The sequence below is a fragment of the Xenia sp. Carnegie-2017 genome, unplaced genomic scaffold (assembly GCF_021976095.1).
Source record: "Xenia sp. Carnegie-2017 unplaced genomic scaffold, XeniaSp_v1 HiC_scaffold_45, whole genome shotgun sequence".
Classification (NCBI taxonomy): domain Eukaryota; kingdom Metazoa; phylum Cnidaria; class Anthozoa; order Malacalcyonacea; family Xeniidae; genus Xenia; species Xenia sp. Carnegie-2017.
In genome coordinates this window covers 179,005-198,529 of record NW_025813510.1, presented here as the reverse complement: position 1 = coordinate 198,529, position 19,525 = coordinate 179,005, and the positions used below count along the sequence as shown (strand labels likewise).

At 34.2% G+C, this 19,525-nt stretch overlaps 1 protein-coding gene, 1 long non-coding RNA gene and 1 pseudogene across 3 annotated transcripts; 2 read left to right on the top strand and 1 right to left on the bottom strand.

Annotated features, from left to right (window-relative positions):
* Positions 1-2,559: 2,559 nt before the first annotated feature.
* On the bottom strand, positions 2,560-13,032 carry LOC124456315 (E3 ubiquitin-protein ligase UHRF1-like). 2 transcript variants are annotated; one of them, XM_047006791.1, is made up of 10 exons: positions 12,798-13,032; positions 11,205-11,384; positions 10,175-10,289; positions 9,566-9,626; positions 8,556-8,668; positions 7,017-7,054; positions 5,888-5,933; positions 5,574-5,681; positions 3,722-3,840; positions 2,560-3,549 (listed from the first exon to the last, which is right to left on the bottom strand). In XM_047006791.1, exons 1-10 carry the CDS (start codon positions 12,891-12,893, stop codon positions 3,154-3,156), a joined length of 1,272 nt encoding a protein of 423 aa, XP_046862747.1. In that variant the 5' UTR covers positions 12,894-13,032; the 3' UTR covers positions 2,560-3,153. The 2 variants fall into 2 exon arrangements, with proteins under 2 accessions (XP_046862747.1, XP_046862748.1); XM_047006792.1 differs by lacking the exon at positions 5,574-5,681.
* A 26-nt stretch (positions 13,033-13,058) lies between these two features.
* On the top strand, positions 13,059-14,532 carry LOC124456323. The gene is made up of 2 exons (XR_006952221.1): positions 13,059-13,583; positions 14,270-14,532. It is a non-coding gene; the product is annotated as an uncharacterized LOC124456323 (long non-coding RNA).
* Positions 14,533-15,458: 926 nt separating this feature from the next.
* On the top strand, positions 15,459-15,577 carry LOC124456357 (annotated as a pseudogene).
* The last annotated feature ends 3,948 nt before the right edge of the window (positions 15,578-19,525 follow it).

Genomic DNA, 19,525 nt, shown 5'->3' with positions numbered 1-19,525 from the left:
GGAGTACGAAGCACGAGTAACTTGGAAAAAGAGAATTTTGTAAAAATATGGTTTCACTATTTAACGGTTTAAATACTTTAAACTACTAAGTTTTTGAGACTAACACATAGAAATTAAATGTTACCACGATCTTCTTCATGTTAGAAATATGAAAAGGATTCTAGCGAGATATGAAAGTGAATCAGAATACCATATCACTCCCAAAAGAAAGGTTGATGAAAACAAATTGACTGGATCTCGAACCTCTATGACGAAACTTCGTTTTTATATGCAATGAATCTACAGGTTATGGGAAAAGCTTGCATTCGGTGAGCAGTAGCTACATCTAAATAAAAGTCTTTAAAGGATGCATTTGATATTTCTTGACAAAAAGGAATCAGCCATAAGAGAAAGAAAACTAGTAAATATCGCAGACTTAGAGGCTTTATGTACAAACATTTTACATGAAAATGGAATGCCTAGCACATTATGCACATTATTATAAAGCATCTGTTATTGAAAGAAATCTCAGATGTAGAAATGTCTAAACATGACTAATGGATGGAGTGGTATTTTTTATTTCCTGCAATTTGATTGGCTGTAGTATTGAACAATGATCCAAAAGCGTTATGTTTTGCAATAAATTTGCTAGCAAAGTGAACTTTCAATTTCTAAAATTAATGTATAAGCAATGTAAATTTTTCAAGAAGAAAGCATGTTATTCAGATGGTTTTTATCATAGCGAGAGGGAATTTTAGCAACTATCCAGACAATATGAACTTTAGAAAACAACCCAATTTCACTCTCAACCATCTACATCGACCATTTTACAATTTGAATTGCTTTACTAAATAATAAAATAGAGACTTTGTCGTGGTGACAAATCTGAAAATCTTTCTAAAGATCGCAAAACCATGGTAAATGGTAAAAGTAATAAGTTAATAGTTTTTAAAAGAACTGTTTTAAGTAAAGAGCACTAACCCAATAGTTCTAAAGGAAATGTTATGAAATTAAACAACACGATGCATTTCGGCAGACTACTCCTCAGGTGTCAACGTCTGTTAAATGAAAATTTACAATCTACCGATATTTAGAATGCCAAGAAAGAGTGTACGTCATCTCCAAAAGGGGAGATGACGCTCAAAACAGGGATAAATTGAAAACATAATCCTTTTGTCGGGAGAGGACGGGCTGGTTAACTTAATTAAAACAGCCTCCATGACGCGTAACTGAAAGAATGAACGGAATTTCTTAATGATTCTAAAATTGTCGTCTGAATAAGAATCAGCACAATGGAAGTTACTCAAAAGATGTTTACCTATCGCGGAGTCACTCTCAATGAACTCCTCTGATGACAGTCTAAGCGTTTGCTTTATTAAACACTTTACTAAAGAAATCTTTTCTCTGTGTGAAGGAAGAGTCAAAGCGTGTGTACAAACCCGTAAAAGTTGCCATGCGATGAATGCTTGTAAGGAATTGATCATTGCGTTTATGTACAAGAACATCTAAAAATGCTAACTGACAATTTGATTCGTGTTCAGACGTATAATTTAAAGAAGGGTGAAGAGGACAGAGTTTATGTAAAAATAATTGGCGATTTTAGTCGTTACGAAATAAGGAAAAGGTGTCGTCAATGTAACGTTTATACCAAAGCACATCTGGAGGTTCAGAAGAGGCAAACATCTTACACTCATTATAGCCTACGAAAATATTAGCAAGTACTGGTCCAAGAGGAGCATAATATCTAACGTACTTACTTTCGACTTTACATCTACATACTAGTGTTCCTCGACGTGAAATCATTGTTCACCGGCATTCCCTTAATTGATCTGGCAGAATGGGATTGCATGACTTCTATAAGAACTCTCATTACAAACACCACGGACCTACTCCCGCTCAGAGGCGGAACTTGCCCAGTGAGAAGGGCATTTAACGTTGACACGTACTACTTTTTACTGTTTTAATGCCTTACCATGCTAATGACTCATAAAAAAACATTAATACAGTTCTTCGTCGTTAAAATTTTTGAAACAAGATTTAATCTCGCGTCTGTTTCTTACTTGCCATAGAGTACTGAAAACTTCATCTTAAAATCACCAACTTCCCTGGAAGTACGAGGAAAAGGGTTCTTGTTCCCAAATTGAGTTGTCTTTATTTTTTGTTCTTTTTGTTCTTTTTGATAATAGCAAGTGAAAACTTTACTGGAAAATTTAAGTCGTTGCACTAACAGTAGCATAATTTTTGTAGCGAATGCAAGTTCACTGTATTTTATATATTGACTTAAAGTTGAATAAAATTGCTGCGTTAGCAGAGAACGATAAACTCATTGAGGGCACTTAAAAACCTTTTCAAAAAAAGGACACTCTTTTGCATGATTTTTAAAGTGGCAGGATTGGCTCACAGTTGTCAATTTAAATTAAGCGTTCTTTTCTAACTTTGTGCATATACCATACACAGGATATGATCGAAATTCATCGTCGCATTTTATCATAGGTCATAGTAGGGCCATCGTAGTTCAACGTAGTTCATTGTACCAGTGATCAAGTACTAAATAACGATGTCATTTATATACAAAGCGTATGAAAGGAACTAATTTTTTTGACAAAAATATATCAATGTTTATGTAGAAGCATTTGTTCACCTTACATTATGTAAGTAAGTACAATAGTACATTTGTCTAATAATAAAACTGAGGCACTTACAAAAATTTGAGATTAAAGATTTTAACAAAACTTTAGAGCTATTTCAACTAGATTTTAACAGCACATTTAACAAAACTTTAAAACTATTTCAACTAGATTTTAACAAGCTCTAAAATTATATCATGGCAAATCCATGAATGTAGCCCTAAGTATATAAACTTGTCTGTTAATTAAAGTACGGCAATCACAAAAATGTAAATTTTCTAGATTTTAACAAAACTTTAAAACTATTTCAACTAGATTTTAACAAACTCTAAAATTATATCATGGAAATCCATGAATTTAGCGCTAAGTAAATAAACTTGTCTGTTAATTAAAGTACGGCAATCACAAAAATGAAAATCTTCTAGATTTTAACAAAACTTTAAAACTATTTCATGGCAAAAAACTGAGTTTACTTAACTAATTTCCATAAACTTCATCATCTATTCTCAATCTTTCATTATCCATGTGCATGGCAGGCGTAAAAATTCTATTCGAGTTGTTGGTCATCTCTTCCAACCAATGGCGTCTCCCCAACAACAACAGCAGTTTTATCTGAATTTTCCGATTCTTGTTTAACAATCTTTGTCTCATTGGCAACTGTTGCTGCAGAGTTGGTCGATTCTATTGCAACAAACGCTGTCTCGCCTAGTTTAGTGGCTTCGTCAATCTCTGAGATAATTTGTTTCTCATCTACTCGCGTGGGGATATGCCTTTCGTAAGAAGTGTCGTCAGCGTTCTCGGCAGGTGTCTCCGTTTTAGGTTCGAGAGGATCCGATGGAAGTTTGTGAGCAATGTTGGAAGAAACTTGATCTTCGTCGCCTTGTTGACTAGCATTCAATGAAGACTGATCAATTTCTGAATCATCTTTAATCGAAAGGGATCCCTGAAACAAAAAGTAAACTCTCCATAGTTCAATAGTTCAATGTCCATGAAGCATTTTATAGAGTAGCACCGGAGCGTGGGGGACTGGGTCTTTAATAATACTAAAGTTGGAACATGTTACTTTGGTGAATTATTATAAGAGAAAAATTTGATGTTTGACACAACACACGTACCTTAAACTCATCAGACCAGGGGGGTGGAGCCTGTCCAGGGCATCTTTTCAAGGCAAACTTGTAAACGATAAAGCCACTCAAACCAGTCGCTTCCCAAAATTTCTCGACGGTGTATAAACCTTCATCAAATTACAAGGAATATGAAAAAACATACCTTAGAGAGATAAAGAGGAATATTTCTTGCTGATTCTGATGGTTTCAAAGTAACAGCTAGTGCTGAGTTAAAAAAAATCAAAAAAGACATAGAGCTATTATTTTGGGATACGTATAACAACGTTTTAAGATCAAAAGAACAGTGTGCAAAGATGTGCAAAGCACAAATCGAACATTATCCACAACCAACTTAAAAATGGTCTCTTTTAAAATATGTAATCTCACTTTTAGGCCCCATCCACAAGTATACGGATATTTTTGAAAACGGAAGTTTTTCCTCCGTTTTGACCTTATGTCCACACGTAAACGACGTTTTCGGTGACCATAAACGGAGGTTTCCGAAAACGATGACGTCAATAATTGAGTCCAGTCTCATGATTGAGTTGTCCGAGTACTTTTTAAAATGGCGGGTCACAAATGCATTGCTATTTTATTGGAATAATTTCAAATTTGATAGCATGCATTCACTTGAATGTTGCAGTGATAAATATTAAAGAAAGCGGGTGAATATTATGAAGATGCTTTCCCTGTCACAAAATGCCACAAAATATAACATTCGATTTTGCCTTTTTCTTTGGTGGAGCCTTCATTTGACTTTATACCATTCTAATTTTTCTATAAACTCACAAAATCAACAGAGCGCCCCACGATGCAAAAGAGACGTTAATAAATCCAAAATACAAATAATAAATAAATATTGCAATTTGATGCTGCAAAAGCTTGAAGAATCTCTTATTACAAGTAAATACGCATGCTCAGTGCTTACAAGTATTGAGTTTCCTCCGTTTTTGCGTATACGTATGGACAGGCGAAAACGATTCAAATACGCTACGTGTAGACGCAAATCTTTTCAGAAACGGAGGAAAAAATCTCCGTATTTTTATAAATCCGCATACGTGTGGACATGGCTTAGTTTGGTTGTGGACAATTTTCGATTCGTGCTTTGCATAACTTGCGAATTGTTCTCCTCAGTTTAAAACGTTTTTTACGTATCCGTAAATGAGAGAGGAGGGGATTCATTTTATTATCCGCGAAAAACAATGGATTTTAAAGGAAACTAATACCGCACATCATACATACTTGAATATAAACCCCCAATTATCGTTTTGGCTACATCCCTGCATGTAATATATGTAAACTGGAACGGAGAACTTCAATAACAGCGCTATAGGCCGTTTTCATGCATTGATATCTGAGTTTTCAGTAATTTACCAGAGCTAGCATGGCAAATCGTGAATTGTACTTGTATTGTAATTCTTGTCAATGTTTGCCCATATTTTAAAATCATACCAAAAACTGAGAAAAACTAGCTAATTTCAAGTTCGACTTAAAAATGGCAGCGAGGTTGGCGTTCGAGTTGATACTACAGATCAACGAATCATATCGTAATGATCCACATCCACTTTGCGTCAAATGCCGTTTACCGTTGTTAGGAGTTACGAACATGTTATGTCCCATGGATAAAACGACCCATTTTCCCAAAATATGTGGGTTCCCTTGATGGTTGAGTAAAACCAGGGAGAAAAAAATCATTGGTTCAGCTTCCCCAGTTTTGGTTCTTTAGGACACATAAGAGCTCAAATGGGTTGTAATGTAATGCTTGTAGCTTCTTGATCATCAATAATCTTTAATAAACATACAGCGCATGCGTAGTGGCATGGTTTTCAAAGGAGTGATAAAAAATGGCAAAGGCCCATACCATCATAACGATACCCTTCTTCTGGTGCAAAATCACTCTTTAGTTTATAACCGCGAATAACTCGTACTGGTTTTCCGTTTTCAATATTCTTAGTAAGAGCAAGGTTACCTACGAATAAAATTTTTTTACGAAAAACAATACTTTATTAGAAATCCGTAAAACAAAATCAAATTTATTTTCATAAAATATCATCCAAGAAATATTGCACCCTTAGTGATAAAACTACTTTTCAAAATTTTAGAGGCGCTACGTAAGATATATGAGAAAAATTAACATGCAAATTTACAATGAAATGAATTGGAATCATTACAAACCTCTGGTTAAAGTTTGGTTTTTTGATTGAGGAGCAGTTCTTAAGTTCTAAAGTTTTTTAAAAACATCCATTAACACAAATACAGAATAGTTTTAGAAAAATCACAATAAACAACAATTTTCAATTAAGATGATTAATACCTCATGTGATATTCCACACACCTCACTTAACTGACGTTACTATAGTTAATCGCATAACTCACGTAACTGATGTTACTATAGTTAATCGCATAAATCACGTAACTGATGTTACTATAGTTAATCACATAACTCATGTAACTGAAGTTACTATAGTTAATCACATAACTCATGTAACTGACGTTACTATAATTAATCACATAACTCACGTAACTGATGTTACTATAGTTGATCACATAACTCATGTAACTGAAGTTACTATAGTTAATCACATAGCTCATGCAAATGACGTTACTATAGTTAATCACACACCTCACGTAACTGATGTTACTATAGTTAATCACATAACTCACGTAACTGATGTTACTATAGTTAATCACATAACTCATGTAACTGAAGTTACTATAGTTAATCACATAACTCATGTAACTGACGTTACTATAATTAATCACATAACTCACGTAACTGATGTTACTATAGTTGATCACATAACTCATGTAACTGACGTTACTATAGTTAATCACATAACTCATGTAACTGACGTTACTATAATTAATCACATAACTCACGTAACTGATGTTACTATAGTTAATCACATAACTCATGTAACTGACGTTACTATAATTAATCACATAACTCACGTAACTGATGTTACTATAGTTGATCACGTAACTCACGTAACTGATGTTACTATAGTTAATCACATAACTCATGTAAATGACGTTACTATAGTTAATCACATAACTCATGTAACTGACGTTACGGATGTAGCCCATGTAACTGATGTTACGGATCAAGCACACATAACACATGTAACTAATGTTACAGATGTAGCACAAATAACTCATGTAACTGATGTAGCACAAATAACTCATGTAACTGATGTAGCACATAATTTATGTAACCAATAAAACTTACATGATTACACTACTCATGTAAACAATGCAACGAACATAACTAATATACTGATGTACCTTATAATATCATAAGTACCTTTGGGTTTGCTTTTGTTCCTTTAAGATCTCGTCCTCCTTAAATTTACGAAAAATTTACATTCTCGTGTTCAAAGACAGCATAAAAACACGCACATAACTAAGCTAAATATCATAAATATTCCAAAACAAAGTCGAAGAAAAAATGCTTATCATCAAAACTGCTGTCACTTAATATTTAAATTTACAACTAATAACCTCGGAAACAAAGAGAAATAAATCGGATAAAAATGCAGATTCCAATTTACAAGTCACAAAATGAGGAAGACAACACGTGATGACGTCAATATACATCCATTGTTGCCAGAAAACTAAACACAGACATTTTATGTGAACGAAAACAAACACAAGAAAAAAACATTCCTTTTAAGTCAAGGAAGCAACAGGTATTATACTGCCAGGTTAGCAAGTTAAATTTTCAATCTTTCAAACAAACACGCGGGTGTGTCTAAGAAGACTTAGGACGAAATGCTTCATTGGATCTGAAATAGACAAACCTACCAAGTCAAATAGCATGGCAGAAGCCAAAATCTCCCAACCAAACATAACATGCAACGTTCTAATGCTCTACTATCTCGGAATATACAAGAGCAAACGATTCTTAAATGTAATTACGTAGCTTACTATAGCAATACTTTGTTAAATTTCGAGAGATTGTTGCATCGTTTGGCTTCTAACATTTGTAATAAATTTGTTCAAAAATGGATAACGCCATAAAAAATGGATAACGCGATAAAAAATTAAAGTAATGAAAATGAAAGACCTAAAAAAGTATCTTCAAGATCGCCGAGTTTCAAATATTAGTTATCTACAGCCAGGACTTGCGGCCATAGCTTGTTTCTTTCCACATTCAAATGTTACCAAATTTACAATAAAGAGAATGATTCCTCGAAACATAGCAAAATACCAAAAGAACTTTCGTATACGACAAGCCGACAACTATATCTGACTAACCACATTAACTACGACAAAAAATTGCCTACACCCCCCTCGGAAAAATTAAACTAAGTATGTTTGTCATTTAGCAACTAATCAAAATGTTGCAAGGAAATCTTACGAAAGTTCTAAAAAAATGGAAAACAATGGAAAATTCCAAGGAAACTAGGCCTTCTTGTTGTAACTACCCAAATCCTTTTACCTTTAACGGTAAAAGTGAAACACTTTCTCTCAACCCTTTAACCGTCGTCAGTAAAAATGAATGAAACACACTACCAAATCCACTTACCTCCCCAAACTCTTTAACCCTCGTCAGTAAAAATGAATGAAACACTCTACCAAATCCTTTTACCTCCCCAAACTCTTTAACCCTCGTCAGTAAAAATGAATGAAACACTCTACCAAATCCTTTTACCTCCCCAAACTCTTTAACCCTCGTCAGTAAAAATGAATGAAACACTCTACCAAATCCTTTTACCTCCCCAAACTCTTTAACCCTCGTCAGTAAAAATGAATGAAACACTCTACCAAATCCTTTTACCTCCCCAAACTCTTTAACCCTCGTCAGTAAAAATGAATGAAACACTCTACCAAATCCTTTTACCTTCCCCAGTAAAAGTGAAACACTCGCCAAAATCCAAATCGTCTTCATATCCTCCAGACAGAGCAATAGAGTAGCAACCATCGTAACCACGATGGATTCCACCTACGGTAGGTCTACAAGGAAAGGAAGAACATGTAGACGATACGTATTTATATAATAACCAGAAGAATTTGAGCAATTTCATTGGTCAACAGCTATGATCTATAAGAGGACATACGCACGGAATTGACGTCACAGAAAATTTCATGTTTATAAAAACAAACAAATGGCGGATATATTTGAAAATTTATCGCAATACCTCCCTGAATGGGAAAATAAAGATATTCACAAAGACCTAGTTGAGGCAGTTAACGTATTTGAGCAAAAAGAAAAGAAAAAAACCCGATTTTCAAACATTAATTTGTACTTCGTTTTCGATAACAAAATTTTAACAAAATTGATCAGCTATTGTTTGTTTATTTTGTTAGCCAATCACATTTTATCACATGATTAAGCTAGCCAATAGCATTTCTTATTCCTATAGATCATGTAAGCATGATATTTGCAAAATCAAGACTTCAATGTTCCAAGTGATGGGGGACAAAGAAAACAAACTGTTTGACCGTTTAATTTGGGAATTTTTTTGATTTTATTATATAAAAAATCTTATATAACTCGCCCCGGCAGCTCGTGGTCACTTTTTTAGTTTTTATCACAAGTGACGTCATACCCGTATATCTATAACTGTATAGATAACGTTAAATGTTATCTATTTGTTAAATATGAAACAAAACATAACACGCGCCAACGTCACGTATATCAACGATAATTTTGAAAGTGAATTTTAATTTGACATGAAGCAATTTTCATAATTTGGTACACCGATTTGTTGTTTAATAACACGACACGTATAACGAGACACAACGATGCAAAAAGATATATAAGGCAATATGATGATTAATATTATATGTTAAAATGATATTATATAATAAAATGTAAAAATGATTTGTTTCACTTTATGTAAAGTTTACCTATGGACACCATCATGAGAACAATCAATTCGCATTTGCCAAACAGTTCCGACTGAGATTCCTAATAGCAAAGGGAGTTTTAGTTTAATTGCGCCACAAAAGCGGGGAATCGTAAAAGGAAAAATGAATTTATGGAAATGGAAATATTAGAAATGACAAATTTAAAATGTGAAAATCAATCAAGATGAACACTTAGCAAGATTTTGCACAAATGTTGAAAAATGGTTTCGACTGTTTTACTACGTCAAAGGTGTGAATGAAATACAGAGATGGCTAGATCTTACGAAAAAAAGTTCTGGTTAAATGGCTAAATTAAGTTTACGTACAAGCTCTTAAAAAGCCTTTAGTCTTATTCTGACACGAGAAAAACATTTTATATAAAATACGGCTTCGAGAAAACCGAAGTTCTTCAATTACAACACATTATTATTGTAGATTTTCTCGGTTCATCCTTTTTTTCTTTCAATGCTATATTTTTTTTTGGAAGAAAAGCTACTTTAACATGGGGTCATATCATCATTTTAACAGCTGAACACTTTTTATGTACACACGTAAAACAATCTTTGCAAGTAAATGTTTGCTAGTTTGTATATGTAATAGAATTCAAACCAGGTATGCTTCCATAAATTTTATCAGTAAATTTCGGCCTTCGCTTGCGATAATCTGGATCATCGTCATCATCATCAATTTCATAGAGGTCTTTTCCATCATCCAAAGTACCATTCTGAAATATCAACTCAGTGATAAACAGCGCTAGCGTAGCCAGCTCGCAGGCTTGTTTGTTCTACGTAAATATTTCGGTGTTCACACACAGTAAAAACGATGTATTTTAAATGAAATATACAACGCTATTGATTTTGAATTTACGTATCACGACCAAAGTAGCAGGCTGAGAACATCTCTGAGCATAATTAACAAAAATCAACTAAACACAATATTGACGTGGTGTTTTGAAAAACCAAAAACGGGAACCATAAAAAAAAACCCAAAGAATTTGTCAAGCTTTTTGAATTCGTCAGAGTTTAAGTACCATTGAGCTTATATCATCAAAAACGTCAATCGATTGGTGATTTGAGAATGAAAGAAAGATATTTTTTAGTAAAGACAAATTGCAGTGTGTGACGTAAAAGGTCGTGTGTCGGATTTCTGCACTCGTTTAGAAAGTTGACAATACATAAAAGTGAACTAGAAGAAATGATATAAGCGGGGCAAAGAATTTCCACGTTTGAAAAACAGGCTCAAGTGGAATATAGATTCCTCCGTCCAGGAGAACTAAATTTTGAGTATGAGCAATATCGTCGGAAATATTGATATGTAAGATTGTCAGCAATCGAAACGTGAGTTTTGCCACTTTCGATAGTGGCAATTTGACAGTGGATGAAACTTTATCACTAATTTCATAATATGGAGTATGTTCCTGCTCAGGCACATCAAATAAAGTGACAAAATATATAGATCAGTAAAAAATAAATTCCATATTTATGAAAGGAAACATGTTTCTGCAAACTCATATCACCTTCTATGAAAGTAAATAAGATATACATATAAAAAATATATCATTTTTCTAAAAGGTCTCATATACAGTTGACTGACCCTGAAAGATACCAGATAATTTACAAAAATGGAAAAGCGATCTAACCTCAATATCAGACAATCGAGATTTTTTTGACCTTGTCAAATATCCATGGAACCTTTTTTCATTTGTGACATGCAGCGTTTTATCAGAGTTGCTCCTCCGCTTCATTTCACAAGACTTTCTTTTCCTTTTAACACCTTGAACATTTTTGGTAGCATGTGGTTTCCTTGAAGGAAGACAACCCTAGAAAGAAATCGCATATGAACCCAAAAATGAAAATGAATTAAAATTTTGAGTAAAATTGTATTAAACAGTCTATAACTGACAATGGCATATTTTGGCATCAGAGTATGGCATTAATATCAATTTATGGCATTAATATATCATATAATATTCATCAATCCAAGAATCAAGATTACATATCTTGCCTCAACCTACCCAAAATCATAAAATTTTTCAACTTCTCAACATAATACAATGTACTAAAGGCAGACTTGGTGAAAATGTATAAATAATTGAAAACCTAGATAAAATGCAAAGAATTTTTCATTATCATAATAGCCGTCTTATTCAGCAAGCTGTAGTGCATCCAACACCACAGTATTACCAAGTTTGTGAGTTAGTCATATTGAATAATACATTGTTTATATATTTAATATTATTAACATTAATTACAACCAGATCTTCCCAATTGAAATTTGCTTGCTTAGTGAATGGATACAAATATGACATTTAAAAGCCTTAAAATAAAACAGCAATTGTTCCAAAAATGTAATCAGGAATGCGATTATGCAATGTGGACATGGACTTTGGGCATGGCTAATGACAGAGTGAAAACCTTAAAAAGTTAACTGTGTCGTGATTTATTGAAATATTGAGGGCAATCACTATTTAATTGCCCAAGTATAATTTCTTTATGTGTTACACACACATCAACCCCCCCTCCCTCCTTGCAGACAGGTGTTCAGAAATCATAATAATAACATGTAATTTTAACATCATGGACATGGTTTCTCATTTTTGATCATTGGTTAGTTTTCCTACATTTATACTTGGTATATATAATAAATATAAGTTATAGATACTGTGTATGCTTTCATTAATAAAATCAGAATCAAATAAAATTGGTTGCAGAGTTTATATGTGCAAGTAAAAACTAAAATATTGCTATAGTCAGAGGCTTGATCCATTATCAAGCAAAGTACAATACAAAAAATTATTCTTGAAATATATTGTGAATTATGTACTTAAAAGGGTGTGTGCACACTTTCTAGGTGACAATTTCCCCATATTCTGGGGGGGTGGTGGAAAAGTGCCACCTGAAGTTTATTTGAAATATGAAAAAAAGTTGGTCCTTCTAAAATTTTAAACCTTTGTATTAATAAAGACATTAGAAAAGTCGGTACTAAAATCTAGAGACCCAACAGTTTTTTAGGGTGGGTGGGGTGGTGTACACACGACTCTGGACTCTAGTCCTTGGATGAAAGATGTCAGAAAAAACGTCTTATTTACAATGACTTTTAGAAACATATGTTGCTAAGTTTTTTGTACAACATGAAAATAAATATTGGTACATTTATCACCACTAAGAAAAAGAAAATATCTACACTTGCAGCTGCAAGACATGCATCAAATTAAATTGACATTTATACATACGAGATCATCGAGTCCAGGAATATTTAGACTCTCCAAAATCTTTCTGTTACATTCAATATTTCTCAGCCGTTGCTTTTCATACTCACTCAAGCTCATTTTGCAAAAAAATTTTCATCGATAGCTACCATACTTAACTATAAAATGAAATTCATGGGACGGGCTCTAGTCAAGAATTGCAATCCATCCATATCCTCCACACCCACGTGTTGTGTTGGCTATTTTCCATCCATGAATTCTTATCAACACTACTTTATCATTACGCAAAAACTAACAAGTAACAAACGTAAATCAAACCGCATGGTTTCCGTTAAAAATTGCAAAAAAAGAATTTATTATAAATAGAGCAATTGAATGAATGATTATCACTAAATTCTGTGCAATTGAATTGTATTATTTAAATATTTGGGGGCTGTTCGTGGAACAGTCCATGTGTCGATGTGAGGCGACTCTCTCCGTTAAACGACGACGACGATTCACTTTTACAGTTTAAAAGATGTTTACAGGTGACACCCATCAACCATTAACAGCATGCTGCCTGCTCGGCATGTTGTGACTGTGTTCAATCATGGTTGTGAGGAATTTATACAAGTTGGCTAGCGATGTGGCTTGTTTCCTAACCCTATCTTTTTCTCCCTGACCATCTACGTAACCAACTAAGTATTCTTTCAGTCAACAAGTGGGGGTCGTTTGACGCTTAGCTTCCCACCCAAAAAGAGTCAAAGTGTTCCGCATCAAGGTCAGCTTAACACGTTTGGTTCACCGAGGCCCTATGTCCTTTGTGAAAAGGTGAGTACTTCGTGTACGTTCCTCGGTGAGCAGCGACATTCGTGTTTTTCTGCACAACTAGAACAAAATGAACTATACCCGTTTTTTATTGACATTCTGAATCTCCCTGGATTGTCATTATTGGGTTGTTCGACATTTTTATTTATTATGAACTATAATTACATACAACACACACACAGTAATTTATCTAGTGTAAATCAATACGATTCCAACATCACACAACTCAACTCAGTTGGTACTCTAATCAGCTCCTTTAATTCTTGCCTCCTACTAATTTCCTGCCTCCCTCCAATTTCCTGCCCTACCTCTCAGCCAATTTAGCTGTAAGCATTGGAAATTTTCAAGAGTTTCTATCCATTTCTACCCCCACTGAATTTTTTCTTCTTAATATGCTACCTGTTAACCCCAGTTTTAAGGTACCCAAAACATAAACTTTAATATATATATTTCCAAAATAGAATTTTGTTGGATCCAATTGTTTCGGAACCTTGCGACTTTTGGTTGCATGTTCAGATGTTCCAATAATTTTGTTGATATTTATTTTTGTTTAGATATTTTTAGTCATGTGAACAGCCATTTGTGTTCTCCAGGACATTTATGGATATATTTTTTGTAGTTTTGTTATTGTTTCTAAGTCTTTCAAAAAATGAAAACAGAGCAAGTTCTATATCCATCCGATTTTTTAGATTGACGGATCCTACTGTCGGATGCTTACTTTATGTGTGTTCACACGATCCGTTTTTTAAAATCCAACAAATCAGATAGTGTGTGAACAGGCCTTAAAAATGACTTGTGTTAGCACAATATTATAGGATATATTGTGAATCTGTATGTAACATTTTTTTCTCGGTGTTTGCCAATTGTACGAAAAATAAATTGTATCAGTCTGATTGTGTTCAATATATAATGTAAAATTTTATGATAATCTAATAAACTGTTTTTACTATGACCACAGAGTTACCTATTTGTCTTATGATATTTTTCTTGAGGTTAGAAATATTTGTGCTCTGCTGTTATCTTATGGGCCTTTGTAGTGATCTCACTCATAAATGGCATCTGTAAGTTCTTTATCCAACTGGTCGAAAATCTTCATGATGGTAGCTCGAAACCATGAGCAATAACCAGCACAAAGCCTGAGGTGGGCTGCATTTGCCTTTACTACGAAGTAACAACATGACGGTGAAACTTGATAATTCATTTACCCAACATGAGCAAAGCTTGCAGAATGAAAGCCTTGAAGGTAAAGGGTAAAGACATTCAACAAAAGCAAAATTAATTTGATGAAATTCTTTATTGACTAAAACAAAATATGTCCATAGAATGTTATACCACAAAACTAGTCAAATGATAATCAGTGAGTCTATTGAAACCATTCAAACAGACTTTTTGCAAGTATAATTCGGACCAAATTCCTAAAGTTGAATGGTAGACGAATGCTACTAGGTAAGCGGTCACATTTTTCGACCAATTTAGTAAGAGATCATTGTTCAATCAATCATTGAGCATATTTTTTAGAAGCGACAGTCAAAAATTACTATTGTGGATAATAGAAATGTTATTAACGGTAAAGACAAACAACAAAAGCAAAACGAACTGTGCAAGGTTGTTTGTGGACCACACAAAATATCCCTACAACGACATTTTCACAAAGATCAGACTAAATTCCTTTTGGATGGTAGAGGAATGTTAAAAGAGCAAGCAGCACTCAGTGGCAGTACTGCAGCAATTTAAAAAACAATTTATCAACTATATCATCTTCGATGTCATTAATCATTATAATGATAATTATCAAAGTGATTAGTGTCCGAAGAGCAAATGTTTCTTTTCAAAGTACAAGGCTTTAGGGTTATAAACATTAAAATAACCAAATACATCGACTACGACCATAACACGAACAAAACACCGGCTCTCGTCTGATCACCTAAGTTAAGCTTCATCGGGCGAATATAGTATTTGGATGGATGAACGCCTGGGAATACTTCGTGTTGTAGTCTTTTCCCATTCTTTATAGCTAAATTATCTAAACAATTTACTGTTTCGGTTTTTTTCTGTGAAAAACCGTTTACGTACTTGCTAAAAGACTGTTAGTTTAGGGTTAAATTTTTCGTTGTCCGTTTACATAATGTAAACCTTAAAACTTACTTGAAATCAGTGGAATAGACACTAAAAGACAGGTCACAGGATATTGGTATAAATTCCGTATATTGGTATTATGGCATTACAACAAGCCAAAGAAATCTTTCCAATGTAATACCAGAGGCCGGTTGCACGGAGCCTGGATAGCGTTATCCACTGGATAGCAAATTTTTCTGAACGTTCATAAAATCTTTTATAGGAGAAAAGTATACGATTTCAACAGTGCAATCACTGAAATAAAATATTGTTTCAAAGATTACAAAATTTCTTTGTCATAAGAAAAATATAAACACCAGGGCCGGTCGCACGAAGCCTGGATAGCGTTATCCAATGAATAGCAATATTTTCAAACTTGTAAAAAAGGTGTTTATATTTTTCATACGACAAAGAAATTTCGCAACCTTCGAAACAATATTTTATTTCAGCGATTGCTCAGTTCAAATCTTATATTTTTTGCTTGTTATAAAAGTTAAAAAAATTGCTATACAATGGATAACGCTATCCAGGCCCCAGGCTTCGTGCAACTGCCCGCAGTATTATAAAATCATAACAACAATTGCTACCATTTGCGTTGAAGCGCTGAGTGCGAGAAATTTTTCACGATATTTCCGTGTCTGAAACGTGACATTTCCTTGTCGTTTACAGCATGCTTTAGTCGTGGAATTTGCACCTTTTAGGAAAATATGTTAACGTTCGACAAGTCCATTAAACAAATTTTCCTTGGAAAAATAACATCTTTGCATGTTTGTGTAACACGTTTATCTTCTACTGTTACACTTTTCGGAAACAATGTCCATCGGTCGAGAAAATTTACGATGGAGAAAACGTCATTCGTTCCAAAATATAGCTGGACTTGTTTAAATTTGTATACAAATGATCGCTGAGATAGTTTTGAAGTTATGGACGGAGTTGACACCAAAAAACGGGCGACTGCAATACAGAGACGATGAAAATACCTTTGTAACCATGAGGGACGAATCTGACCTACAAGACGGTATGCGCTGTTTAACCGGAGTACGGAATTCTCATGAGATTTTTAGAATGTGTGTACGAATTCACGATGAGATAACACCATGGGGGAAGCAACACAGAAGTTCATCAGTACTGTCAACAGAAAAGATTGAAAAGTCTTTCTCTTTTCTGCTGCGTCCATACTTTCTTCACTGAGGTCGAACCAGTTTGAACACAATTAAACAGCGCGGGAGACTGCAGTGTATGTGTCTAAAGGAACGAGCTGCGGGATTCTGTCGGTTCCGCGAAGAAACATTTATCGATTATCCTTGATTTCATGTCGCAAGACAGCGCGACACATGACTTAGGCTTTTATACGTCGAATTTTACATTAATAGAATGCATTTAAAACAAAAGATAATGAGGCATTTTATCTAATTTTCTTTTGTCTTGTAAAATGCGACGTATAAAACAGGCCTTAAATGAGCGACCTTCGCGATTTATCAGCATTATAGCTGCAATAACTAATCAAACTCCATACAAATTTTATGCGGATGGACATTGTTATCAAAAAAGATGTATAAGTAGAAAATAAACGTGTCACAAAAACATGCAAAGATGTTGTTTTTCCAAGGAAAACTTGTTGAATGGGCTTGTCAAACGTTAACATATTTTCTTAAAATGAGCGAATTCTACGCCTAAAACATGCAGTAAACGACAAGAAAACGTCAGGTTTCAGACACGTAAACATAATGAAAAAATCTCGCACTCAACGCTTGTACGCAAATTGTAGTCATTTCAAAATCATGGATATCGTTCTCTTATTGGTGTGACATTTGACATTGACAATTGACATTGATTAAATTGACATTTATACATACGAGATCATTCAATATATCTCAGTTGTTGCTTCTCATACTCACTCTCAAGCACATTTTGCTAAATATTTTCAGCGATAGCTATCATAATAATAAAAATTGTTTGACACTATTGAATGAAATGTATGGGACAGGTCCAAGTCAAGTTAAAAATCTACACGTTGGGCATGTCAAAAAGTTAACACATCCATCAATGTTCACAACTCATTAGTAAAAACGTAATTTGCACTAATTGAATGTAATAATCTAAATTCATATCAATTCACATTATTACTGAAAAAACATTATGTAGTTCGATTCGTTGCTCGAGTCTTTGGTCGAAGGACAAAATTTGGCACATCCTCCCAACTCTTTAACTACTTGCTAAACCTTTAAAATAATACAGATCAATTATGTGAGCAATTTATTTCTTCCTTTAGTATTGAATCTATTGATTGCATTCACGGAAGAAAAAATTTCTCTCATCAATTGATTTTGTTTGAAGACAAAAGCTTATCAACATTAACTACAGCTTTCAAGTACTCCACGAAGGGATCCCACTGCTTTATAACTTAAGACAGGCATGAATGTAAAGATATCATATTTTATCATAATATCTTACTTGCATTTATTCAAATTTCGTTGGCTTGCTAATCAAATCTTTCAAATATACAGTAAAACTGTTATTGTAAGATTAAAGCCACTAAAATCGTCGCATCATAGCCTAAGAAATTAGAAAGATCTCCATTGCAAAAGTGTACTGAATTATATTATGAACCGATTGCGCTTTGATTTTTTAAATCACAGTCTCAAAGAAGACAAATATTACCACGTTCAAACGTATTCAAAGACTCTAAAGTTCTTATTTGGCAGTCTTTCGTCCGCATATGTGTAACGCGTCTCATAATTCTATAAGTCATTTCAATGAAAGGTTTTGAGCAGCAAGCAAACGAATTTGAATAAATGCAAGTAAGATATTACGATAAAATATGAATGAATTCGTCAAAAGCATTGAATATCTGCAATTTTAATATAAATCATTTTATAAGTGACGTCATCTGTTGGTGTTAAATATGTACTGAAATGCACCACCGGCACCACCGGCACCACCGGCACTACCGGCACCACCGAGCGCAGAACCTCGGCCGTTTTACCTATACTACTTAAAATAGTTCTCGTCTGATCACCGAAGTTAAGTGCGGGCCACACTATCGTCGAAATGCAACGAATTTCGTGACGAGTCGCTCGTCAACGAGAAAATATGACGATATGGACGAATTCGTCGCCGTTGAGCATGCACACCGAAATCGTCAACGAGTGACGAGTAATTGTTGCATATCTACTCTGATTGGACAAAAAAATCACATGACTAATGTTTGCTTTCACTGTGCTGTGGCAAAATGGCGGATTGGTAAGAAATATTAATTGAGCTAGTGAGAGAGAGGCGATGTTTGTGGGACAAATTTCATCCTGACTATAAAGATACAGGCAATATAAAGAAAAATAATTGGAAGGATGTCGCTCGGGAACTGAAAGTTGCGACCAATTGAGCTTGACAAAGCTCTTGCAACAACGTGTCATACAAGCCCTTCTCTTCTTGCCTTTTATTTATGGGATGTACCCAGAACCTTTTTGTATGTACGTCGTTTTGCAGAAATTAGAAGCAGTAGAATTTTTCTCTTCAATAATAGAAGTTTCTTTTTGCGCTGATAATCGTCCATGCTTGTACGGAAAATCGTTACAATGTGGCACATGTACTCGTCACGACGGCTCGTTGACGAGCGACTCGTCACGAAATTCGTTGCATTTCGACGATAGTGTGGCCCGCGCTTTAAGCCTTGTCTGGCTTAGTTAGTATTCTGACACAGACTGCTTAAATGGTTGTTGTAGACTTTTCCTTATGTTAAAATAATCTAACGATTTATTATTAAACGTTTTTCCGACAAAAGTAAATATATACACGGTCCGAGACATCAATACAAAAATAAACACGGTACG